Below are 26934 nucleotides of genomic sequence, written 5' to 3' on the forward strand. Positions count from 1 at the left end.
CAATAGTTGGAATTGCTGGAAGATTTAAACGAATACAAACTAAATGAAAAGGAAGATTCATGGGGATGGAAAGGGAAGAAAATGAAATACTCGCAGTTTCGGTTGATACATAAAAAAGAAGCAAATGAAGATGATGTGGAATGGGCTTTCTGGAATAAGTGGGTGCCACCAAAAGTCAACTTATTTGTGTGGAGAGATGCAAAAAATCGCATCCCGGCTAAATATGAATTGGTACGAAGAGGGGTAGCTTTAGAAAATGAAACGTGCTCGAGGTGTGGTGCAGAGGAGGAATCAGTAGAACACTTGCTGTTTAAATGCGTAATAGCTCGTGCAACATGGTGGGATATTATGGTATGGCTAAAATTAATGGATCAACAAGAACTAACAACTGTGAAGATACTTTTCGACGAGTGGAAGCATTCAAAGGTTCGTTGGTATGGAAGAAAACGGTTATGGCTATTATAATGACAACGATGTGGCAAATATGGAAATCTAGGAATTCGCGTGAATTTAATGATTGCAATTTGTCGGTATCAAACACGGTGGAAGAAATAAAGGAAATCTCGTTTATGTGGATTAAAGAAAGAGCAAAGATAGAAGATCTAGTTTGGGAGAGATGGAAAGATTTTAATGTTAGAGATGTCATAAAATAATTGTTCGTCTTGTTTTTCTTTTCGTTTATGTATTTGTACCTTGGATTTTTTCAGTTTCGCTGGCCTGTTTTTCTATAATCGTAGAATCTTGCCGTTAAAAAAAAGGTGGAAAATAAGCTTGAGGGACATAATATGTAAATTTCACTGACATTTATTGAGATATGTACAAAAACTTTAATATCCCAACAAACCAACTTTCAAAACCAATAAACTGAATACATTTTTGAATACAAAATAATTAATAAATTGTTTTTATTAATATGTAATTTAACCTTTTTTTAAATACAATAAAACCTTAAAACATTTCTTGGTAGAGTATACTTTTTTAGAAGAACTAGGAATAACACCCGCGCGCGTTGCGGCGCGGGTACATTATAAACATCGAATCAATTAGTCCAAACGTTATGCGATACGTTAACCATATGAAAACACACGTTCCAACGTATCCAAGTGAACTCTATGTAACTTATATAAGCATTGCGATTGGATCATAGCATAAAGTAAATCGAGTTTATAATGTACAATCATAACGTATTATATGTGACCTGACTCGTACATAGAAAACGTAACGGATATAAAAGAAAAAAACTAACACGTGTATGTGACCCAAATCGTACATCGGAAACGTAACGGGTATAAAAGAAAAAATTGACACGTAAAATCAAAATAGATTAATTAGAACATTTGAAAAAAGAAAAAGATGAAACCACAATTTGACTCCACTCGGTTCGAAACAAAATTCCGAAACATCCATAATATAAGCACGAAAACATATTATATTTGACCAGACTCATTTTCCAAAAAAACTTACGTTGAATCGTAGACTAATTCTAATTTATACCAAAAAGTACATTAAAATATGCACGTAAAATGTTTTTTTTTAAAGAAAATGTATTATATTTGAGCTAACTCGTTTTCGAAAAAAGTTTATGTCAAAACGTAGAGCAAATCAAATTTATACCGACACGTACATAAAAACATGCACGTAAATAATTTGTTTTTTTAAGTAAAGAAAGTATAGGGTAAACTCGAAACAAATTATTAGTAAAAAAACTTAATATATTAAAGACCTTCATAAAACCGTTCCAAATAGCACCAATATCACACCACTGCCAACGACCACCAACATCAGAAAAGATCGTAAAAACGTTGAACCACACACGCTCGTTGTGGCGTGTTAATGCGAAGAAATTAGACCGAAACATAGAAACGTAGAAAAAATAACTAAATCGATTTACGACCTGTATGTTGCTACGAATCTATCAAACAGGAAAAATTGACGCGTTGCGACGGGCCTGTCAAATGGGAAAGCACAGACGAAAAAAACGTTGAACCCCACATGCACGTTGCAGCGTGTTAACTCACAAAATTTAAAACGAAACGTAAAACGAAAAAACTTGCGAAAGATGAAAATTATGGGGTTAGGAAGTTGAAAAAAAATGTTGGGGTTAAATTGTAAAAGATGAAAGGTTTTGGGTTAAAGATAAAAAAGTCAAAAGGATTAAAATGTAAAACATAAAAACCTTCAAGCTAAAAATGAAAAATGCCAAAAATTTTTTGAAAAACTCACTTTGCATAATTTACAATAAGAGTAAGCAACAATTGGTTGCTTATTTATAGGTTGGAAATGTGAAGATCAATAATGGGTCAGGCACTCAAAATCTATTTAAAGTTCATTGCTACTCTACTTTAAATCGTATTAAAATTTATATGAAAGGTTATTTTTATGGGCAAAACCGTACTAATTACTATAACTTTTTCAATTTTTGAGAATTTATTCTTTTAATTATAAAAATAGTCTCATGAGTAGATTTCAATTAATTATAATGAATTTGGATATGTCACGTTTACACATTTTTATACTACGTTTTAGTTAATTATCACATAATGTATTTTATTTGCATTTCAACGTGGCACGTGTAGATATCGTTTTATACAGTTTTATACTACGTTTTAGTTATAATTACCACGTAATGTTTTTTATTTGGATTCAACGTGCCACGTGTAGATATCGTTTTGGTCAATTTTTGATAATATGTATTTCGTAATGTTCTCTTTTGGTCAATTTTGGTTCTATATGATGTTTTTTATTTTTATTCTTTTGGTTTTCTCTTTTGGTTGCAATAGCTTATACTGCTATTGTAACGAACGAACTATTATACCGCACGAAATCCCACCGTAACGTGCGGGTTGAATCCCACTAGTATCATATTAAAAACTAAAGGGATTAAAGTTGGACCGAACATAAAGTTGACGGGTCTCAGTAAAATCAACCACAAAAGCTTTTTTGGCTCTGAATTATTTCAAAAAACAAAAAGAATATATACGTTTTCCCCCTTTTGATGATAAACCCTAAAATCACACAATTCCTTCACAAATTCCCCAAATCAAACATGAATCTTCATCTTCTAGCAACAGTCATTTCAATCCTCTTCATCACAACCCAATCCTCATCAATTTACGACGCCCTAAGCTCCAACGGCCTCCCAATCGGTCTCCTCCCAAAAGGAATCACGAACTACACAATCGATCCATCAACTAACCGATTCGAAGTTCATTTGAACAGTTCCTGCAATACGAAGTTCGAAACGAGTGTTAGATTCGATTGGAACTTTGCTGGTGTTTTGAGTTACGGTAAAATATCGAATTTATCTGGAATTGCTGCTCAGGATCTGTTCCTTTGGTTCCCTGTGAAAGGAATTCATGTGGATGTTCCTACTTCTGGATTAATATATTTTGATGTTGGTGTTGTGTTTAAGCAATTTGCGCTTTCTTCGTTTGAGATACCCAAGGATTGTACCGCCTTTGATGTTGATGGATTGGACACGGAGTTGATTGTGCTTAAGGATCCTTCTCGCACCATTCAGGTTTGCCAAATATCTTCTTATACTTGAATTATTATAAGTAATTGTATTGTATATTGATTGTGTATATGGTAGGGTTAGATCAGGGCTTTAAATGTAGAGAATAGTATAACATTTCAATACATTCTAGATTTGATAATGTTATAACAAGTATAATATTTCTCCGGATTGGATAGGCCTAGATTAGTTGTTTATGTTTTCCGGTGGCTGGATGAGCGGTGGCGAATGGGGTTTTGGTGAGCAGGTTGTTGTTTCTGAATGTAGTGTTGTACGAATCGCTAGGCACTAGTCCTTCGGTGGGGTACTGACTAGCGATTGATCGGGATTAATAGGGATTAATCGGATTGGGATTTAATAAGTAATTTTTAGTTATATATGTACACAAACATTTTTTTATGTAGTTTTTCAAAGTAGACATGTTTTAACCCCCCATTGACCCACCTTTTTAAGTAATTGGCAGAAATTTATAAGGTTTGGCAAGGAACTAGCCAAAATTTGGCCAGAATAAGACCGCCATTGACCGCCTAGCAATTAATCGGTGAACCTTCGATTACTGATTAATCGGTGACTAATCGGGATTTTTACAACCATGTCTGAATGAGACATGTGGTAGCAGCTAGGGTTTTGGGAGATAGTAAGTTAAACATGAATGGTAATTGTATGTCCAATAGTGTTTCGTTGGGGATCTATATTACACTTGAATACCACCTAGACATGATAAGTATTTAACTAGTCTAATATCAAATGTCTATCAGAATGGTACTCACTAACTTCCAAATTGGTATAGATTTCATCACTAGTTAACTACCAATCTTTCTCTACTTGTAGAATTTGTTAAGATCTGCAATAAAGGTGTATCATCCATGGTATATTATTCATGGATGCATATTCCTTATCTGAATTAGAAGAGCATATCACTTGATCTCTTAGTCAAAGTGTATGAATTTCAATAGTGCTAAGATTCTGAATTGATTTGGATGATTATCAGTGTACAAGTACATTGACTTAGAATGATATAACCAATTATGGAATTGATATTGTGAACACGAATGCTAGCTGGAAGCAAGAAGTACCATTTGTAGGTTAGACAAATGTCATTATACCCTCATTAGCTGTCAGAAATATTTGATCTGCTGTATTTGGAAATCCAGAAGAACTAAACTGAGACGTACTTGGTTAGTTGGTTGGTATACGTAATATCAAAAAAGTCTGTGTGTGTATTTCTTTTCTGCTGCAAAGAGTGTCATTAAAGATAAATGTTTTTTGCGCTATTTGAATATCACATAAGGAAACTTTTGCGTCTTGTAACAGAACAAATAAGGTAACCCTTTTAAGGCTTAGTATGCTTTAGGTTATATTTTTTCAGTGGTCCCAGTTCATCAATAAAACACGTGTATCATGAATAGAACAAGTATTGAGAATATGTTGTCATGACTCATGAAAATGTTACTGTACAAACATGATCAAAACTAGATTTTCAACTTGTTCATAAAAGAGTTTATGGTCGTGAATTCTCCATGATCTTATTCCTTCAACAGATCCCTTTAAATAGGGAGAAATACAATACCTATCTATCTCTAATTTAGGTAATACGATCCTAATATAATTTACAAGAGATCAGATATATCTAAACAATTATTCCTAATAAAATATATCGGCTAAGACTCCCCCACAGTTTGAGCGGGCGGAAGACAGACGCTCAAGCTGGAGCGAAAAGACTGAAATAACTGACGAGCAAGCCCTTTGGTAAAGATATCTGCATACTGCAAGGCGGATGGCACATGTAAAACTCGAATCTGTCCGACGCGGACTTTCTCACGAACAAAATGGATATCTATTTCTATGTGCTTCGTTCGCTGATGCTGAACAGGATTATCGGACATATATACTGCAGAAACATTGTCACAATAAATCACAGAAGCCTTCTGAAGAGGAAGATGCAGCTCAAGCAGTAAGTTACGAAGCCAAGTTGCTTCAGCCACAGCATTGGCCACGCCACGATATTCTGCCTCTGCACTGGAGCGTGAAATTGTTGGTTGCCGCTTTGAAGACCATGAAATCAAATTATCACCAAGAAAAACACAATAACCACTAGTCGAGCGACGAGAATCGGGGCACCCACCCCAATCGGCGTCTGAGTAGGCAACCAAAGAGTGTGTAGGGGATTTTCCAATACGAATACCATACGTAATCGTGCCCGGTAAATACCGTAAAATACGCTTCAGGAAGGCAAAATGAGGATCCCGTGGAGCATGCATGAACAGGCAAACCTGTTGAACAGCGTATGAAATATCCGGTCGTGTAAAAGTAAGGTACTGTAATGCGCCAGCCAGGCTGCGGTATAATGTGGGATCATGGAAGAGAGGACCATCGGAGGCACTAAGCTTTGTTGATAAGTCAACCGGAGTCGTGCAAGGTTTGCAAGAGGACATAGAAGCTCTTGAGATGATGTCCTTCGTATATTGAGCTTGATCCAAAAATAGCCCAGTAGATGTCCTAGTTACTTTGATTATTCCTAATAAAATATATCGGCTAAGAGTTCATACATGTATTATCAATGCACAAAATTGAATTTATGCTTATCATATCTTGGAACACTGAATCAGGCTTGCCCCTTTTTTCTATCAGATGATTTACTTCTATTTAATGGAAGTTGAATGTCATAGGGGATTCTTTAAAGCATCATTAAACATTATATCGTTAATATAACACTAAATTTTTCACCATCTTATGTTTATGGCATTCTTTAAATGTTGGATGATTTCTTTTTTACTCTAGTCATATTTTCAAGCTGATGTAGGAACATGTCTTATTATTGTTGCAAATCTATTTCACTAGTTTTGCTATATCCCAAAGCTAATAACATTTCACACGAGTTCATACTACTCGTGGCACAAGGTCATTACCTTGTTTACAGTGATCCTTGGAGCTATAGGTGGCAAAATGGACTCATTAGATAACGAGTCAAAATGGGTTGGGATCAAAATGAATGATTTGAATATTTTTAAGCTGGGATGACCCATCAATCCTTTTTTGACCTTTTTTTTTTTGAGTTTTATAATGTTATTACAAAATGTATGCTATCAAAGTGATTATCTGTTTTTAAACGGGGTGCTTGAGATTGCTTACATAAACAAGTAACTTACCTGCATATTGCATTTCTAAAAGTAATTAATCATTTTCTAATCATATGGATGAGAAAAAGTCTTTATACTTAACTGCTTAATTTACGATAAAATAAGGTGTTTTCAGTAAGCAGTTTTAGATTGCTTGTTAGTTGTTACAAACTGATATTTCTTATGGGGTTCAAATTACAAGCTTACTTTTAGGGTCAAATTCAACAAACTGATTACTTGCTTCTTCTCATAACCATAAGCATAATCTCTTAAAATACGCAATAATTATCATTTAAATAATCTTTACGTTAGTTTCCAACTGCTTGACTATACTAATTCTTTTGTTGATCGGCCCCCTCGGAATATATTTTCTTGGGATTTTTATGTTTTACTTATTATTTCTGAAGCAACCCACTGAGGGAGATGACCAGAGAGCTGTTGCATAAGTTCTATAACTATCTGGAAACTATTTTACGAGGTAATTCTATTTGATTCGAGTCTCTTTCTAAACCATTTGTTCGGTTTTGTTTCTGATCATAAATCTTTCCTGTTATTTTTGGTTAGGCTGCAAGACATGATCATGTAGAAGAAGTGTTTGTTCTTAAATGATTTGTGTGCTGGTGTACATGTACATGTAATCATGTATTTTGTTTGAAGATCGGTGTCATGTAATATAGTACTTATACAGATAATTAATACTAAAGGTAATGTTGTGGTGTACATTCTGTCAATTGTATTTTTTATGTAAAACAATTAATTTCTTTTTGGTTTTTTAAAAATACACTGAATTACTTTTTTTTCTTTAATAATAACTAAAACCAGCCCTCAGTGTATAATTAAAAAGATTTAAAAAGAAAGTTCCATAAAAAAACATGAGTCAGCTTTAAAAACTGAGAATATAACGGGTCGATCGATCATAAATAAGCATATATAGTTTCGTTCTTTAATCTTGTTTTCATAAATATCATGTCATAATCAGGCATAACATGAAACATTTGCTTATATTGTATTTATGTAATGTAAAGTTACGCCTATGGCCTATCATGTTATTCGAAAGCTGTCATGGATGGCGAAAAAAACCTGAAGGAATGCTTCAAAAATCAGCAAGGGAATGCAATGCAACACATTGCCTTGGATTCCAAATGGAGAAAGAGGCTAGGTTTTGTGAATCCACAAGGTGAAACATACAACACATAAGATATAGGGTTTGTTTCACGGTTTCTCTCTCTAGAATGAGGGTGTGTAAGGTGAGAATTATAGCATTCACAATCCGTCCCTCAAATTCTCGGAGAAAACTTTTTAAATTATGAAAAGTGATTGTAGTGGTTGGAAGTGGTTGTGAGTAGAGGAAAAAAAATGTTACTGTTCATCTGTAAATTTGAGAGAACACTGTTCAAACTCTATAATTTTTTAATGTGAAATAGCCTTTGACTAGTCAAAATTTAAAAAACTTTTTTCAACCCAACCAATTGGCTCCGCCACGTGTCAAAATATGATTGTAGAGCCTTTTCATGGAAATACATGGTGCTGAAATATCTTAGAGCCGTTTCAGCCTTTTTGTAGAGGCTTAGAGCCGTTTCAACCTTTTTGTGAAGGCTTAGAGCCGTTTCAGCCTTTTTCAACTTTAATTGTTAATAAACTAGTATTACGCACCCCCGCGTTGCGGCGATGGCGAACACTAATGCCACACTATTGCCAGCAACCACCGATACTGAAGTTGCGGCGTGTTAATGCGAAGAAATTAAACCAAAACGTAAAACATAGAATAAAACAACAAAGTTGATTTAGGACTTGCGCGTTACGATAAACCCGCGTCTATTTTTTTCCGTTTGGCAGATTCATCGTAATCTATATATTATATATCATTACCACTATACAAACCATAATACATACATTACAACAACCATTGCATCAATATGTTGCAAATTATATTTATACAAGATTTTGGCTAAATTAATTAGATTATTATAAATAATAATAATTTACAAATAAAACAACACAACTTTAAATGGATCAAACCAATTGAATTTGGTAAGATAATGAAACCATTATTTGATTATGGTACAACCACTTAAACACAATTTACAACCATAACCATACATGCATACAAAACATATTGAATTTGGTAAGATAATGAAACCATTATTTGATTAAGGTACAACAAGTTAAACTCAATTTACAACCATAAATTGCATACAAATGTTAAAAAATAATATTATATAAATAAGGTACAACAACTTAAGCTCAATTTACAACTACAAATGCATACAAATGTTACAAAATAATAGTATATAAATTTATGTTTGTTTTAAATATTAAAAATACTAGAAATATACAAACGTTGAAAAAATATTTAATAAATAAGGTTAAAACGGCTCTAAGCCTTTATAAAAAGGCTGAAACGGCTCTAAGCCTCTACAAAAAGACTGAAACGACTCTAAGTTTTTTCTGCGCTATGTTTTTCCGTGAAAATGCTCTACAATCATTTTTTTGACACGTGGCAGAGCGCGGTTGGTTGGGTTGAAAAGGTTTTTTTTAAGATTTCAGCTCGCCCATGGCATTATAGGCTAGTGGCATTTTGGGGGTGGGATAAGGCTTTGGGACAATTAGGTCCTGGGTTCGATTCTCACAAAGGGGTTTTTTCCTAAATTTATTGGGTTTCCTCATGAATTGGTGTATAGGCATTATAGCCTAGTGGAGATGGATATGATAGGGTGATTCTGCTGGTGGCACAATGATACTCCAGTGGCCCGTCAGTGATCCTAATTTGTCGTTAAAAAAATATATATTTCAGCTTCGTGAAAAGGCTCACTGAGCCGTTTCCGTTGGCTATTTTGGAAATTTTGATCGCTCAAAGGCTATTTTCGCTATTTTCCCTTTTAATATATTTTTGAAAGTGTTTGTGAGTGGAGGAAAGAGAAAATGTAATGATAAAAGTATAAACAATATTATTTAATTGAAAATAAAGAGAAACTATAGTTGTTTTTTAATAAAATTATAGGGTAAAAATGATGGAAGGGGTGTGAACACTCTTAGGAGGTTTATTTTGCCCCCTTTCATGTTAGGTTTTTGTTTGTAAAAAATACATTTTACATTTAATGGTTCCAAATTGGGTTTTTAATCATGATACACTTACAGATCCATTTACTTAACCACTAGGTTAGAACCCCGTGTATTACACTGGCTGATTAAATGTAATTTTATATATTAAATAATAAAAAGTTATATCTTTATTAACCTCGTATAATGTACGGGTTAAGTAAATGTAATTTTATATATCAAATAATAAAAAAAAGTTACATCTTTAAAAACCATGTGTATTACACATATTAAATAAGTGTAATTTTGTATACTAAATACTAAAAATGTCATATCTTTAAAAAACCCGTGTATAATCGGGTTGAATAAATCTATCAAATAATAAAAAATTACATCCTTAAAAACCCCGTATATTACACGTGTTGAATAGATCTTAAAAAGAGTTATATATTTAAAAACCATGTGTATTACACAGATTAAATAAATGTAATTTTGTATATTAAATACTAAAAACGCCGTATCTTTAAAACCTGTGTATAGTCGGGTTGAAAAATCTACCAAATAATAAAAAAATTATATCCTTAAATCTAATTTTACATAGCAAATAATAAAAAAAAAATTACATCTTTAAAAATTTCGTGTATTACACGGGTTATATAAATGTAATTTTGTATAGTAAATAATAAAAAAAGTTATATTTTTAAAAACCCCGGGTTTTACACGAGTTGAATAAATAAAATTTTGTATACCAAATAATAAAAAAATTATATTTTAATAAATTAGGATAACATTTAATATTAATTTATTATTTATATATTTAATATAAGATAAGTAGGAAAGAGATGTATTTGTTTTAAAAATATATTAAATTAATAATTTAGATTTAAGGATAATATTTTATTGAAGTATGATAAGATTTAATATTGATTTATTATTTATTTAATTAATATAAGATAAGTATAGATTTAAGGATACCTTCAATGAATTACACGTATCCAAAAAATGGTTTCTTTTATTACAGTAGATAGATTTGGGTTTTTAATTATTGGAAATTTTTGTGTTACATCATCTATCCTTTAAACTAGAGATGAACATTTTGTTTTTTTTTTTTTAGAAATCGATGTCTAAAACCGGTTCCAAACTGGTTTTTTGGCCGCTTCTTGGCCAAACCGGTTTTAATTCGGTTACGCCTCGGTATGGCCGATTTTTTTATACCATTTCTGTTTCATACCGGTTCTTGCGTGCACTTTTTTTTAACTGTTTTATTAGAAAAAAAATAAGATATGAATTTTATAGTTTTTGAACTATATTTGGAAAAATAACCGGTTTTTACGGTTTTTTTTATAAATCAATAAAATAACATTTTATTAAAAAATGGACCGATTTTTCTTACCGGTTTGGCCAAAACCGGTTCAGTTCGGTTTTTGGCGTGGAGAATGGGAACAGGTCCCAAACCTACGTTTTGTATGCCAAACCGAACCGGTTTGTATGATATTGGTTCCAAATTGGTTTTGGTTCGGGTTGAGTTTTAAGAAACAATTCAGTTAACCGGTTTGGTGTTTATCTCTACTTTAAACACAACCATTTCCTTTTAAACGCTACGTCCACCTTTAAACTTCTTTTAAAAATATAAAAAATTAAAATAATATGGACATAGGGGAAGGTTCTATGCAGAACACTAAATATTGCCTAAATATTGCGAGAACACGCAGAACAAAATGAATCACTCATTTTTTCAATCCTAAAATTCTAAAAGGTAAATGAAAATGTTATAAATGTAAGATTTATTGTTCCCACACTAGAATTTAAAACAAAATACGAAAAATCTTTAGTTTTTAAATAACCTACACACATGTAGGTTATGTGTAGGCTAAATTACCTACATGTATGTAAACTATGTTTAGGGAAAATATATGATTTTTTATGTATATATAATACACATATGAATGTAAGAAACATAAAATTTAAGAAATATAAACCTTAAATCACCAAATTTAGTGATTTAGAGTCGTTCTTTTTGTTCTCGCAACAATTAGTGTTCTGTAATGATCCTTATCCTATGGACATATATTACATTGTGAAGGATGTCAATGGGTCAGCTGGTTTAAACGGAACCACAAACCGGAAACAGCTGAAAAAAACCATTGCCAACAATTAAGAAAATGGGCATCTTTTTTATTAATTAAATGATTAACTAACTGATTATTACAAATTTGAGCCTAAAACTTTTGAACTACGCGATTTATTAATTTCTTATAAGCCTAAAACTTTTGAACTACGCGATTTATTAATTTCTTATAAATTACCTAACATTCAATTGGTTTGGTCTGGTTGTGCGGGTTTGGTCCAAGTTTTGGTTATAGATAAATAAAAACAAGAGTAAATTACAAGTTTTGTTCTTTATGTTTACATCAAATTTCAGGCGCTGTCCTTTAAACCAAAACTTGACAGGCGGTGTCCTTTATGTTTTCAAAATCTTGCACGTTTTGTCCTTTAGGCCAAACCCAGTTAGATTTTTTAGTTAAATCTGGTCATGTGCCTTGCACATGAGGGTATTATTGTCATTTCACCTTTTCAGGGACTGTTATATAAAACAACTTGTGGTTTAGGGACTACTTTGCAATAAAATGAAAAATAAAATAAATAAATATAATCTATCTTCCTCTCTCAAACTGAAAGTCCCTCTCTCTCTCTAAACTTACGATTCCTCTCTCTCTCTATCCTCTCTCTCTCTCTAACACAATCTGAAGTTGCGAGGACAATGAAGGTCCCTCTCTCTCTTCTCTTCTCTTCTCTTCTCTTTCTCTCTAAAATAATCTGAATGGATGACGGCCGTGAAGGGTGGTTGTGGTGGTGGGTTAGGGGCGGCGGTAGGCGATTTGGTGGTGGGTGAAGGTGTGGGGGTGGTTGTGGTGGTGGGTTAGGTGCGGTGACGGCAGTTGATTTGGGTTTGACGACGCTCGTGATGATGGATGAAGGTGAAGAGGTGGATGTGGTGGTGGTTAGTTCGACGACGGTGATGGTGGTGATCCGATGTGACAGTGATGGTGGTGATCTGGCGGATGGATGGCAGTCACACCTTCAGGTAATAGAACCCTAGCCCCTTTATCATTTCCTCTCTCTTTCCCTCTCTAAAACCAGTCACCGGAGATGAAATTCCAGCGACGTGGTGATGATGATAATGTTAACTGAGATGATGATGACGATGGAGAATGGCAGTGGTCGAGGTGGGAAGACGGTGACAGCAGGTGGAGATTTGGTTGAGACGGTGGTGGGAACTTCGGTTCACGGTCATAACAGTGGCTTTTATGTGTTTGATGATATTCTTGTAACAAGCTGTTTGATTAGATCTGGACATTCGTCTGTTGATTTATTAGAATTGGGATTTTTGATTTAAGTCATGGTGGTGATTTGGGGTTTTTTTTTATGACAATGGTTGAAGATTGGATGATGTTTTAATTTGGGGGTTTTGTTTATAAACGAGATAAACTGGTGGTGGTGGCGGCGACGGCGGCGGTGGTGGAGGGTGGTGGTGATGGTGATGAAGGGTGGGGGTGATGGTGGTCAGTAATTTACTCTATATATAATAATAATAATAATATTTTAATTTTTTTGTTTTATTTTTAGATAATATTAAATAAATGGGGTAGAAAGACTAAAATGCCCTTGAGTGACCAGATTTAACCAAAAAATCTAACTGGGTTTGGCTTAAAGGACAAAACGTGCAAGATTTTGAAAACATAAAGGACACCGCCTGTCAAGTTTTGGTTTAAAGGAGAGCATCTGAAATTTGATGTAAACATAAAGGACAAAACTTGTAATTTACTCTAAAAACAAAATGGAAAATCAGCTCTTTTAAAAAGCATAAAATCAAAACCCAGTTTCAGGCACACCCCCTTGAGAGAGGCTCCACTATCTTCTCCCCTATTTAAAGGCGTACACTATTCTCAATGAGAATGTCCCCTTTCGGACGCCATGGTACTGTGGCCCTCTAGAGCATTAGAGATGTATTCACATAAACAGGGATTTTAAATAATCATATTAGTAATATGTACTCATTACAATTACAAGTTGGTCTAGTGGTTAGTTAATTGTTTTCTCTTCTTTTTAAGGTCTTAAGTTTAACTCCCACAATCATCACTTTGAAGAACATTGGTTAGTCAATAAAGTTTAGAACTAGGCCTCTCTAGAGGTCGCCAGTTTGAAACTGAGCCCAACCGGGTTTTACCGTAGTTGGCCTTCAAGCAGACGGGTTTTTCTCAGAACTTAGAGTTAATTACCAAAATCGTCCCTGAGGTTTGGGCACGTTTGCCATTTTCGTCTAAAATGACACTTTTGTACCAAATTGCCCCCAATGTTTGTAACTTTTTGCCATTTTCATCCAAACCGCTAACTTTGTTTATTTTTTCTGTTAAGTTGAGGATATTTGGATGAAACTGACAAATATAAAACCACAGGGACGATTTTGGCAATTTACTCAAACCCTTTCTAATTTCTTTTATTTAATTATTTTTGTTACATATATAATAGAAAGAATATACATGAGTTTTTAGAAAAAGAAAATTAATAGTTTTGTCGTATAATTTTTATAAATTTTCATCCAAATCACTAACTCCGTTTCTTTATTCTGTTAAGGTGAAGGATGTTTTAAATTTTATAAATTAAGACAGAAATTAATTTACAGCTTCTTTATGTAAATCAATTTTATAAAGAGAAAACGTCATTGATGTTCAACACATAACAATCGATTACAACTTTTAGTATTTATCAGTTGTAAAGATAGAAAAAATTTGTAAAATGTTACATATTTTTTAAATGTGTTGAGCACCTAGGAAATATGTTGGTCGAAATAAAATATTTATTTAATTAAGATTATGAGGGTAACTAACTAATACTTATTCTGAGTGGTTTGAGTAAAGAAACTTTTGGTTCATTGCATTATAATTACAATTTGGTGGGTAATTTTAAGGTTTGGCAACGGTACGTTGTTTCATAGGGGGGGGGGGAACTGACTTCTGTTTTTCCTTAAGAGCAAATTTAAAAGAGTAGAAGATAAATTACAAACTTGGTATATATGATAAGATTTTTTTATTTGACATTTTTCAATAAGGTCACCAATATTTTAGTTTTATAAAATTTAGAGGTATAAGTAGATTTTATTTTTATAAAAACTGATCTATATAAAAATTAGAAATTAATTTATATCTTAGTTTATAAACATCCTTCGCCTTAATAGAAAAAAATTAACTTAGTTAATGGTTGGATGAAAATTTATAAAAATTATGTGACAAAGCTATTATTTTTTTCGTATAAAAATTGCATGTATATTCTTTTTTATTATATATGTAACAAAATTAATTAAATAAAAGAAATTTAAAAGAGTTTGAGTAAATTGGCAAAATCGTCCCTATGGTTTTATATTTGCCAGTTTCATCCAAATATCTTCAACTTAACAGAAAAATAAACTAAGTTAGTGGTTTGGATGAAAATGACAAAAAGTTACAAAGGTTGGGAGCAATTTGGTACAAAAGTGTCATTTTGGACGAAAATGACAAACCTGCCCAAACCTCAGGGACAATTTTGACAATTAACTCCAGAAGTTATTAAAACCCACAAAAAGATATAGAAATTTTGATGATTTGCAACTGAAAAAGATTCAAACATTAGTTGTAATTAATGAGCAATTGCCAAAGAAGAGAAGGAGGTGAATCAGGTGAAAAGGGGTGGTCGGAGATTGAACATCTAGGGGTCCCAACAACCCTTTTGGAATAATAAGTAAGGTGCACCATCGTTACGACGACCAAAGTGATGTGTAAATAGAACTTTTGTGGATAAGCTCGATGCCAGCTACGGGGGTCTCTGTTTGTTTGGAGAGAGGCGGAACATGGCGGATGTGACAACCCCCAAAATCCCATGTATTCCGTACAATTTATTAATAATAATTAAAGTGCTTGACGACTGTGTGGAATTACTTAACTGCTTTCTGATATCTGTGTTATGCTTACATGCGCTTGTTAACATACTGGTAGTATGCAGAAAAATCATTAAATGGTCCATTATGCTTTCCTGAGTATTAAAAATAAAAAACGTTACAAAAATATATTTGTATGACACTTTACAGATTAATTAAGCACTTTAACGAAACAGTATCAAACCGAACAACCGGACTTTACCCGGAACATGAAAATATTGCCAATAACATTGCTTATTCTTTCCTGAGCCAATTAGGGTCCCTGAATACCCTAACACCCGCCATAAAGCTCAACACACTACTAACCGGGTTAATCCCTAAACTAACTAGATTAACCTAACTATAAACTAACTAAATGGTTGGAAATGAACTAGGAACCCCCCCCCTAACCAAACCGTCCCCTAGGGGGACACCCTTGTACTAATTGTGATTAAAATAACCAAGTATGCCTAATATCTATGAGACATGGAGACCTTTGGTTAAAAATCATATGTAATGTCTATAAGTAGTAGACTTAATCCTCCATATCATTCACACCCAAACATCACAACACAAAACTCTCCCTCTTCTCTCAAGAACTCTCGGCCGAACACCCCTCTTGCCACCATCAATTTTTCGAGCTTTGATCTTCACATTCCAAGTTCATTCAAGTGTTAAGGATCCCGTATAAGAAGGCTTGGTGCATTCGGAAAGCGAAGGACCTCATCTCGTTGCTTTTAACCACTCGTTTTTCGTCTAGTTTCTTCCCTAGCCTTGAGCTAGTTGTAAGTGCTCCTAATCAACTTCTTGTTCATGTTTGATGTGGTTAATAAGAGATTTGTCGGTTAAAAATTATGAACATACAAGATCAAAATCTAAAAGTCTACTAAAATGATGAACAAGGTGGTTAATGGATGAATATTAGTGTAAAGCATGTAGATCTTGTGTGATTATGATTATTGGTTGATTATCTGAAGTATTGCTGGATTATATGGATGTTTGATGTTGTTGTGGTCACTAAACATGATTAACGGAATCAATCGAACACAAATTAGTAAGTTGGAAAGTGAAAACAGAATCTGTCCAAGTTTGACAGCCAACTTCAGTTGGCTGTAAACAGGTCATAAACGCTGCGAAAAACTGATATTATGACTCTAAAATGTGATATTAGGAAATACGGTTCTAATGGCACCGGAATCATAATTTTTAGACCTCGTTTACTATTTTTAAAGTGTTAATTTGTAACAGCAACTTAAGCTGAATTTTGACAGCAATAAATGGGTGTCGTACTTTCAGTCATAACCTGAGTTTTGTGATGAATCGGACCATGAAATTTGTACAGTAGATGACAACCAATGCATGTGTAATTACCCCACTGGAATTTCGTAAATCGGACGCTCGATGAATTTTTAATAAGTTGTTCCGTGGACTGTGGTCAGAAATTCATAAATCTGAGTTCAGTCCGGAATATGATTTTTTATAAAATATTGGTAGTGAACCGGACTCCGATACTTTTACACAATAAAATATGGAACGGTTAAGACATCTTGTAGAAATTTGGGAATTTTTGGAATAATATAACTATTTTATTAAGATGTCCGAAAACAGCCGGTTTTGAATATAAATGCTGAATTGAGATAAGTTGTGACTTGCGTGTCTAAATGTCGAGTATGCTATCCGTGAATGATCTAACATGTTATATATGTTATGTGCATTATCGTATGTTTGATTTTGAGTGGGGAATGGATGGGAAACTTAGAGGGCATAAACCGTTAAAGTGATGCATGTTATGTGATAGATACGTGTAGGAACTTTGTGTTCTATTTGAAAGCCACTAAATGACTAACTGGTAAATTATATTAGGACGAGATTGACCGACCTTGACTGTTAGCTATATTGAGAATCTAACCGAGCAAACCGAGGTGAGTTCACACTCTTTCTAAGGCATGGGATTCCCAGGGGTTTGGGAATGGGATTGATTAACTACTTGTACTATCATTACTATTAAACTACTTTTTATTGTCCTCGGATTGAAGGGCACGTACGTAAAACCTACGTACACGATCATAAGACCATCAACTCTATCACTTTAAGTCCCTCATTTATCGACTTAATCGCCGAGGCCTATGGCGAGCGGGTCATTAGTTAATAGCGCTATTAGGTTTAACAAACCTCACACCGTGCCAGTCGGACGGGCGTGTACTAATGGACTATGGGCAAAGGGTCAATGCTGATAGACATTGACTTAGGGCACCTCTTATATTTTCGTAGCAGTCGATACGCGTGGTCTAGTAACACATGGGAAACCCCCACTAATCTTCGCAAACATGTCAGAAAGACCGCGATGCAAACACATACGATACATGGTTTTCAAAACGAACAGATAATTTACGAAACAAATGCTATAACTAAACAACCAACTGTGAATTCACTCAACTTTGTTGTTGACTCGTTGTTACATGCCTTACAGGTCGTTAAATGCTTGGAGCTTGCATATGGAGGTGGTCGTTGTGGGATGCGAACTGATATGTCCCGTATTTAATAAATAAACTTTATGAACTTATTAAACCTACGTTTTGGACTTTAAACTTATGAACGATGGACTATGTTTTGAACTTACGTTTTATGCTTCCGCTGTTTAACTAAAATCGGTTTACTTCCTTTTGGTCACTAATCGTATTATGTTTGGTTTTAATTACTTAATTATGTTGTTCGATATGATTGGTGGCTCGATCCTGGTCATGTCACGCCTCCAAGCGGTGGTACTCCGCATGGTGGATTTTGGGGGTGTGACAGCGGATGCAACTATGAGGGACAATTATCATTAACGGTCAGAGTACTGTTGTGAACGGTATTATCAATGAAAATGACGCGACTAGTTATACCTGAGCCTCCAACCCGCACCCACTAGCCGAATGGCTTATGACGGCGTTATAATCGTACCCGAACTACCCATGCCCTTCGAGGGGTGTGCACGGTTAAAGTTATTAGCCTTGATCGAAATCGAAGCCATCGGTTAATCTATTTTTATAACCAACCAGTTTTCGGTTAACTGGTTTGATTTATTCAACTAGTTTGTCGGTTTTCGTTTTGATTCAGTTAATTTCGGTTAATAACCAAAATCAAACTTGAACTAATTTTTTTGTTTAGAAATATACATGTAATCGATGTCTAAATACAAGGAATAAAATAATAAAACATAAAATACATGAAATGTGGAATAAAAGCTAGAAAACTATAAAATTTGAATGGTTCGGTTCAGCTAATTTTGTTTATCCAAAGGTAAAAAACCGATAACCGATTTTCAGTTAATTCAGTTAATTTCAGCTAGATTTTATCAGTTTTCGAGTCAATTACAGTTAGCGGTTTAATTATTACTCACCCCTACTCGCTTAACCCACTTGACCTAGATCATTTATTATCAATTATATTATAGTTTGTTTATTAACCCTATAGTGTCTTTATTAACCCATCTTAATGTCTTAATATGACAAAAAGGTGTTGGTTGCGGATCGGGTTAAGGTTCAAGCCGGGGTGAGATATGTTGCTTTTAACTGGGTTCAGTGTCCACATCAACAGCAGGAGATAAGAGAGATGACGGACCTGTCGAGTTTGCTGGAAAAGATTAACATTACGGAAAACATAGATACGTGGAAATGGGTTTCAGATGATTCTGGCTCATTTTCGGTTAGTGGGCTTAGGCGACTGATGAGGCCCATTCCGAATGGTAATATGAATCAGAACCATTATTGGAACAAATGGTGTCCACTAAAGGTTAATTTTATGACTTGGCGTCTGTTTTTAAACCGGTCACCAACAAAGGAAGTACTCTTGAGACGAAATTTCTAGCTCGCTAACGCCGACTGCGTCTTCTGTGAAGAAGCTGAGGAATCCGCTGATCATCTTTTTGCTGCATGTAGGTATGTTTGGGAAATCTGGGAAGAGGTTTTTAAATGGTGCATAATATCTTCTCCTTTTTTTCTTTTGTGCGAAAGATGTTCTCGAACTACACAACCATTGCCGCGGCTCGAGAAGGTGGAAAAATGTTGTCTATTCGGTTATCCAGACGGCGATTTGGTGTATATGGCGAGTGCGAAATGATGCATTTTTTAACAACAAAAGGGCGACGGTGGTGAACGTGGTAAACGAGATCAAGGTATTGAGTTTTCTTTGGTTGAAATATCGGGCAAAGGCGATATCGCTCACTTGGAAAAATTGGTGTATGTTTGATTTAGTTTGTATGAATGTGTAAACTTTGGTGGATGTAATTGGGTTAACAGATGTTAACCGTTTTTAATATAATATATCTTTTGTTGGCCGTTCAATAAAAAAATATATAAAATAAAAATATTATAGATTCAAGGGAAAATGGGAGGTGCAGAAAGTTGCTTGCAGCGACATATGACGTGGCATTTCGACATCCCCATGGTACACAAAATACACATTATCCATCTAAAAGAAAAAAGAAAAATTCCAAATGACCAACGCAATGGCATCATCATACAGAGACAGAGATGACCGCTGCTGCTGCTACTGCTACTGCTTCCGCTTCCGCTCTGCCCACCGTTTCCGTCACCCCGCCGCCCATCGCGGCCGTCAATCGTCGCTTTGTCACCCTCTCCCCCCACCGCCGCCGTCTCTACCCACTACTACAAGGTAAAATATCTGCTTGCATTATTCTTTGGTTTTAAAGTTAATAATAATAATAATAATGAGGGTTTCTGTCCACTAGATGAATTCTAAGTAGGGATGTAAATGATCTTCCAGTGAAATTTCTACAGGTACCCGTTGCAAACTTTTTCATTCGTCTTTAACTTAACGGAGTTTGAGTTCGGCTCTTTTGGAGCTCTGAGCTCCGGTTAGGCTCGTTTGTTATTTATTAATACATTAGCTACTAGGTTCAGTGCTGTAAGAATCGCTAGGCGCTAGTCGGGCGGTGGGGTACCGACTAGCGATTAGTCGGATCAAGATTTTTATGTGTAATTTTTAGTTAGGAATATACACACACATTTTTATATGTAGTTTTCTAAAGCAGATAATTTTTAACCACTCATTGACACATTTATTTAAGTAATTGGAAGAAATTTATAAGGTTTGGTCGAAATTTGGCCGGCGTCTGGCCAAAATTTGGCAAGAATAGGACCGCCATTGACCGCCTAATGATTAATCGGCCATTAATTGGTGAACCTCCGATTAGTGATTAACGGCGACTAATCGGAGACTAGTCGGGATTTTTACAACCCTGACTAGGTTAGCTAATGAGCTTGTGGAGGAGTGGTTAGGGAGAGACTTGGGTTTCCAAGAGACCCAAGTTCAATTCCTGCTTCTCCCCATTAGTTTTCAACGGCATCTGGTGATAATGGGAGACTAGGCGAGTAGGCAGCGATCGCTAGTTCGATCCTTGAACTGAATGGGTTTTATCTCACCTCACGGGCTTCTGCCCTAGGTGAGGGTTTTCCCCTGTTCGGAGACGAGTGTATCCCGATGGGGTGAATTTCGCCGGTAGCCAATTTGAAGGATTCGTTGTCCGTTCAAAAAAAAAAAAACTACTAGGTTATAGACCCATGTATTACATGAGGTTGTACTATTAAAAAACTTCATATACCTGATGTATTTTTATTACCGTATGACATTCATATAACTAACTTGAATTTATCACAAAAACTAGCCTATGTTAAATGGTAACACTGATATACCGTAATAGCCTGTATATTACACAAGTTGAATACTGGATTTAGGCCCGAGCTAGTTATAGCTCAGCTCTATTCGTGCTTTTTTGCAAGCCGATTTTGAGTAACTCACGAGCAACTCGGCTCGTTTACACCCCTAATTCTAAACGAGACAGTTATGCAAACACCTCTCATAGTTTCTTAATTTTAGATAATATTACCATACTTCCTGATTCATACTTTTGACTTTATATATCAAAGGGATTATAATCTTTTTGACTTCCAAATTTGATATGGATTTTATAGTTTTTTGATACAAGCTAATATGATAATCAAATTATTGATGGGAGATTGTTAACAAAGTTCGTTGCAATCATATCCCACTAAGATGTAGCGACTTGCTTTCTGACTACGAAATTGTTGACTTTGACTATCAACTTGTTTAACATCTACTGTAGTAGCAAATGACTCTAAAGCAACACAAGTGTCTGCTGATCTTGCCACTGAAAAATCCGAGGCTGACAAAATTGTTGATGGCATGGACTTTGGTGAATTATGCAATGAATTTGAATGCATCAGCAGCCCGTCTGTTGAAGCTACTGCGAGACAACTTGTACGCGACATTTTAGAGCTTCGGGAGGGCAATCGTGCCCTTGGAACTTATGCTGTTTCAGTAAAATATAAGGTATTTGATACGACACAAATAATGTTTACTATTTATATTGAATATATTTTACATAACCTTTTTTCAGTTGTTAATAAAACTTTAGAGGGTCTATTTATTATTGTAATGTATATTTTTATCGTGTTACCAAATGCAGGACCCGGTCAGAAGTTTTACGGGTCGTGATAAATACAAGAGACCGTTATGGTCGATCAATGCATTGGATAAACCTAATGTGGTAAGAGTCTTATGTTTTTTAAAAGAATTTGTCTTTTATGTTTTCCAACAGTTTGCAATGCAAATTGAAAGTTCCTGATAAAATGATCCCTTCTAGTTGCGGTCCATTTACTTATGAATGAGTTGATCTAGGCTGTGTTTGATCTCAAACGGGCATATGGATTGCATACGTCAAATGGGTTGAAAGTTTGCTCAAAGTCTAATTTTCATTTTAATGATTTAGGTTATCATTATTATTGTTGTTTTTGTGATTGTAATTGTGGTTAATGAATTAGTTCTTTAAAAAATAAAAAATGGACTAAAGGTGTCTGTGGATCAGCCTGACCGAGTCACTGAACCTCCTACCCGTACCAAAAAAATGACCCGCTTCAACCCGAGTCCATTTTCTTGGCCACATAGTTGTGCAGGGCCCGCTTTACATGGACAAGTGGCATAGAAACTTACCTTACTTACATTACCTAGGGTTAAATTGTCAGATTACGCAACAAAGGTTCCATAATCAAAGTAATAAATAGAGTAAATTACGATTTTGGCCCCTGTGGTTATATCACTTTTACCCTTTTAGCCCAAAAAGGAATCTTTTAATATCCGAGTCCCCAACGTCTTTTTTTCTAACCCTTTTGGCCCCTAACACTAACCCCATCCATTTACTTTTAGGGGCCTAAATGGTTAGAAAAAGAGACGTTGGGGGCTCAGATGTTAAAAGATTCCTTTTTGGGCTAAAAGGGTAAAAGTGATATAACCACAGGGGCCAAAATCGTAATTTACTCTAATAAATAATAAAATATCTATTATTAAAATAGTTAACACTATTATTTTCATAAAGCAGCATCTTTATACATAGTGATTATAGTAGAAATCAGGTATAAGGCTTGATTTGATTATCTAATCATCAGACCGAATTCGTTTGTTTACTTTCAATAAATATATTATTTTGTGTTTATTAAAACCACAATTATTCTAAAAATTTCTCTCTCCCTCTCCCTCTACCTCTCTAGAGTGTGCAGGACATGGTGATGTTGTCTACTAGTGTGTTAAATATAAAGTGGACTTTGAAAGGAAACCCCAAAAACCCGATAGCTAGTATAGGTGGGCCCGTGATTGTCAAAGTCAACTCTCGGTTTACACTAAACCAAATCAGTGGTCAAGTTATCGAGCATGAAGAAACTTGGGATTTATCTTCATCATCACCCATTGCTCAAGCATATTTTTGGGCATCACGACGCCTATTTTCTACAGTCGAGTCTGCAAAAGATTTCTCCGATTCTCTCAAGAATTCTTCTAGCAGTTTTTCTACCGAAAAAGAAAATGTGGATTTCTATCCAGATCCCTCTGGTGATCCAAGAAAGGTATGCTAATCTTCATTAAAATGAATAAATCATTTTGTTGCGTTTGCCATTGCATTTTGTTGTTTTATGTTAATATCTGTGCGGCTTCTTTTTACCTTCTGCGTGATGCTTATTGTAGTTTTTCCAAACCGAGGATGACTTTCAAAGGGATGCCATTCAGCTCGCGTTGTTTCTTGCGCTTCTGTACTTTTTAGTACAGTTTTTGAGGACAACCTTGTAAGATCGCACGGCAGGTATATAATACGGACTGCGTTAATGGTGTCTTATTGCTACTTTGTTATATCTTTCTATATAAAAGAAATTTTTGTATGTCATTCCTTTGTGATATATGTATGCATGTGTATATATTACGTGAAACTATGTACATAAATACGCTCACATACTTGTTGGGAATATTTTCAAAATGATAAAATAAATGTATTCTGGGTTGCAGTTGGTTGGTTCGGATGGTGGTTGATAGCAAATCATTGTGTCCGTGTTTATTAGTAAACCCTTGTATCCTTCAAACAAACGAGTAGGATCAAATAAAAAGTTCATTTTGCGTAACTAGGATATGAAAGGATCAAATAAAAAGTTCATTTTGCGTAACTAGGATATGAAGATCTTAACTTTTCATTTTTCAAATCAATAGCTAAGATGAAAATATAGGAAAAAAGAGGGGTGTAAGGGTATTTTTGGAATAACATATTTATTGATTTTCTCTGCACATGCAAGGTACATGTATATTTCCCCTATTTTTTAAACGTTCGTAATTTTTTAATACGACATTATTTTTTTTTTAAATTGCACCAACAAATCGAGTATCTTTTTATCTTTAATTTGAGTACCATATCGCTATATAAAATATTACAACTAAAAAAACTCAAAAAAAATTGTGATGTATTTCTATGTTATATAGCATTTTTAGGCTACATTTTTTGTGGTGGATTTTTGGGCTGAATTTTTTGTAGTAGATTTTTTTTTGTACTGGATTTTTTATAGCATATTTTTTTTTGTGATGGACTTTTTTACTAGATTTTTTGTTATATTTTTTTGTACTAGATTTTTTTATTGTATATTTGAAAAAACAAAAAGGTGAAAGTTTGTGTTTTAGAACCAAAATGCCCTTCTATCCTACTTATAAGGAGTGCCACAGGTCATCTCCACAATCCTTCTTCGGCTATTTAGGCAAAATACGATGACAAAGCTATAGTGAATCCCGTTATGATGTCTTAATCTTGATGAGATAATGAGATAAAAAGAGTTTATCATTGGTGTTCTTGAGAGAGTTCTTTAGATAACTATTTTATGAACCATGAATATCATTAATGATCCATGATTATGATTAATAATCATGGTTGGTTATTAACTCTTGGTATTCTCTCTATTCAAGGTAATCATAAAGTCCCTTTTAACTTATAACAATTACTTCTATCAAGTAAATGTTAGGAAGTTATAGTTATGTCATATTGGTAACGTTACAGTTGTTACTCAAATGATCCATTAGGCCACATCAACAGGTTATTTATAACATTCCCCCGCTTGGCCGAATGATCATATGTGATAAGCATACGTAAGTTTTGGCCAAGTTAATATGCTAATCAAATTTCAAATTAAAGCTTTAACAGAAAAATGCAGTCATTGAGTTATAGTCAACTCAAGACCCTTATTAATTATGCTACAATCTAAAATCAAAACATGCGTAAATTTAAGACTAAAATAACTAAGGTGAGCCCTTTAAAGGTAATTTGTATAATTTTATCTATACGTCATTAGGTGCACACATATGTGTTTGTAGACAAATAAATTTAAATAATCGAGGAAATTTAATAACTAATCATTCATAAATGATATGCTATTATGCAAGACCTTTATTAAAACCTGTCTTTATTATGAGCTCTTAAAAGACTTTGGGTGGTATACTTTAGTTATCGGATTCGCAAGCATATCATGAATGTAAATGTATACGATACACATATTTAGGTTCCTCTACTTGTTCATAAATGAACAATAATTTCATATCGAAGTTTAATGCAACACATCTCGAACTTAACTGTTCGAGAAAACAAGGTAACTGACTTTTCATAATAAGTCTTCAATATAGTATTTATATGGAGTTAATAAGTTTATGAATCCATTGATAAATTTTCAACAACATTTAGTGACAATTGTTTTGTTAATTAACAACATATTATGTCATTACAACTTAGGTTGCTTTTTATCATTTTTTATGACTCGATGAGATAGTTCTGTCTACTGACATAAGGATATACCCCGAAATTGACATTTCGTTTCCTTTGAATACGACAAGGTTCGATTAATCAACTAGTTTGAGTTCTCACTTCTTCTTTAAAGTATAGTCTCTCACTTCTTAAATATATTATTAGATACTTTACACTAATCTAGAATGGTCTAGTGTTCAGCAATGTGAGCAATATCTAACCATCTAAACGAGTATAGTCTTGAATCTACATAAGACTTCTAATTAATGAAGCACGAGGAAATAATCTCATTTACCATTTTATCCTTTAAATGAGAGCAATGCTATTTGTTACATGAGTAAGGACCCGCTTTAGAGTAAAACTCATGGAACGAAAAGTAATATCTCGTTGGGTCTATATCGATATATATTTGATACGTAAGAGGCATCTCCAAAATTCATGATATCAAAGTATGTGTGAACAATATTTTGATTTATGTAATACATACTTGTCAAAAGAATGTCATTTATATAAGGACAAGTTTACTTTAGTTTTTCCACTCATCTTGAGTTAGGTACATTAATCCACTTGATTCTTGATGAAAAGAACTCCATCAAGATCTCATCACATGTTGATGTTTGCTTCAACCCATACATGGATTTTATCGACTTACAAACTAAGTATTCTTAACCTTCAGTTTAGAACTCTCAGGTTGTTTTTTGAACATGTAAAATTATTGTTAGGGAAATTTGTTTTAATGTTCATCTAATGTGGCTTTAAATCATTATAAGCTACTAGAACAACAATGATTCTTAAAGAAAACTTTTGTAAAACAGTTAAGAAGATTCTTTGAGAATTATTTCTTCTTGAGTATAACCTTTAGCAATTAATCACGCTTTTTAGTGTCTTAACATTTCATTCAGATTTAGTTTAGTTATGAATACCCTTATATAATTAAACCAAATCCCAAACGTTATTCTTACATATAAAATTAGCTTTGCTAAAATAGTTATATCCCATTTAGAAGATTATTGATGCTAATGGCTTAATTAAAAGATGTAGGATAAGAAACTCTCCTACATCCATTTCAACTTTAGTCAAGGAAGATACATAATCATCAACGCCAGTAGAATTTTTAACCTAGATGACCTCCTGAGTTGATTATTGGGTTTTATTAGGAGTTTCAGTTATATAAATTAGCTCTTGGTTAGGT

The 26934-nt window shown here is 34.1% G+C and overlaps 2 protein-coding genes and 1 long non-coding RNA gene across 3 annotated transcripts; all 3 read left to right on the forward strand.

Moving 5' to 3' along the window:
- Window positions 1–81: 81 nt before the first annotated feature.
- LOC110914332 lies at window positions 82–653 on the forward strand. The gene is made up of 2 exons (XM_022159132.1): window positions 82–434; window positions 497–653. The coding sequence occupies exons 1-2, from the start codon at window positions 82–84 to the stop codon at window positions 651–653; spliced, it is 510 nt and encodes a 169-aa protein (XP_022014824.1).
- A 2294-nt stretch (window positions 654–2947) lies between these two features.
- On the forward strand, window positions 2948–7404 carry LOC110912643. Its single transcript, XR_002578079.2, has 3 exons — window positions 2948–3520; window positions 7041–7111; window positions 7198–7404. It is a non-coding gene; the product is annotated as an uncharacterized LOC110912643 (long non-coding RNA).
- Window positions 7405–19954: 12550 nt separating this feature from the next.
- On the forward strand, window positions 19955–23983 carry LOC110912642. Its single transcript, XM_022157412.2, has 5 exons — window positions 19955–20278; window positions 21750–21976; window positions 22113–22193; window positions 23191–23541; window positions 23660–23983. The coding sequence occupies exons 1-5, from the start codon at window positions 20137–20139 to the stop codon at window positions 23759–23761; spliced, it is 903 nt and encodes a 300-aa protein (XP_022013104.1). The 5' UTR covers window positions 19955–20136; the 3' UTR covers window positions 23762–23983.
- Window positions 23984–26934: the final 2951 nt, after the last annotated feature.

This window comes from Helianthus annuus, chromosome 15 (assembly GCF_002127325.2).
Source record: "Helianthus annuus cultivar XRQ/B chromosome 15, HanXRQr2.0-SUNRISE, whole genome shotgun sequence".
Classification (NCBI taxonomy): Eukaryota; Viridiplantae; Streptophyta; class Magnoliopsida; order Asterales; family Asteraceae; genus Helianthus; species Helianthus annuus.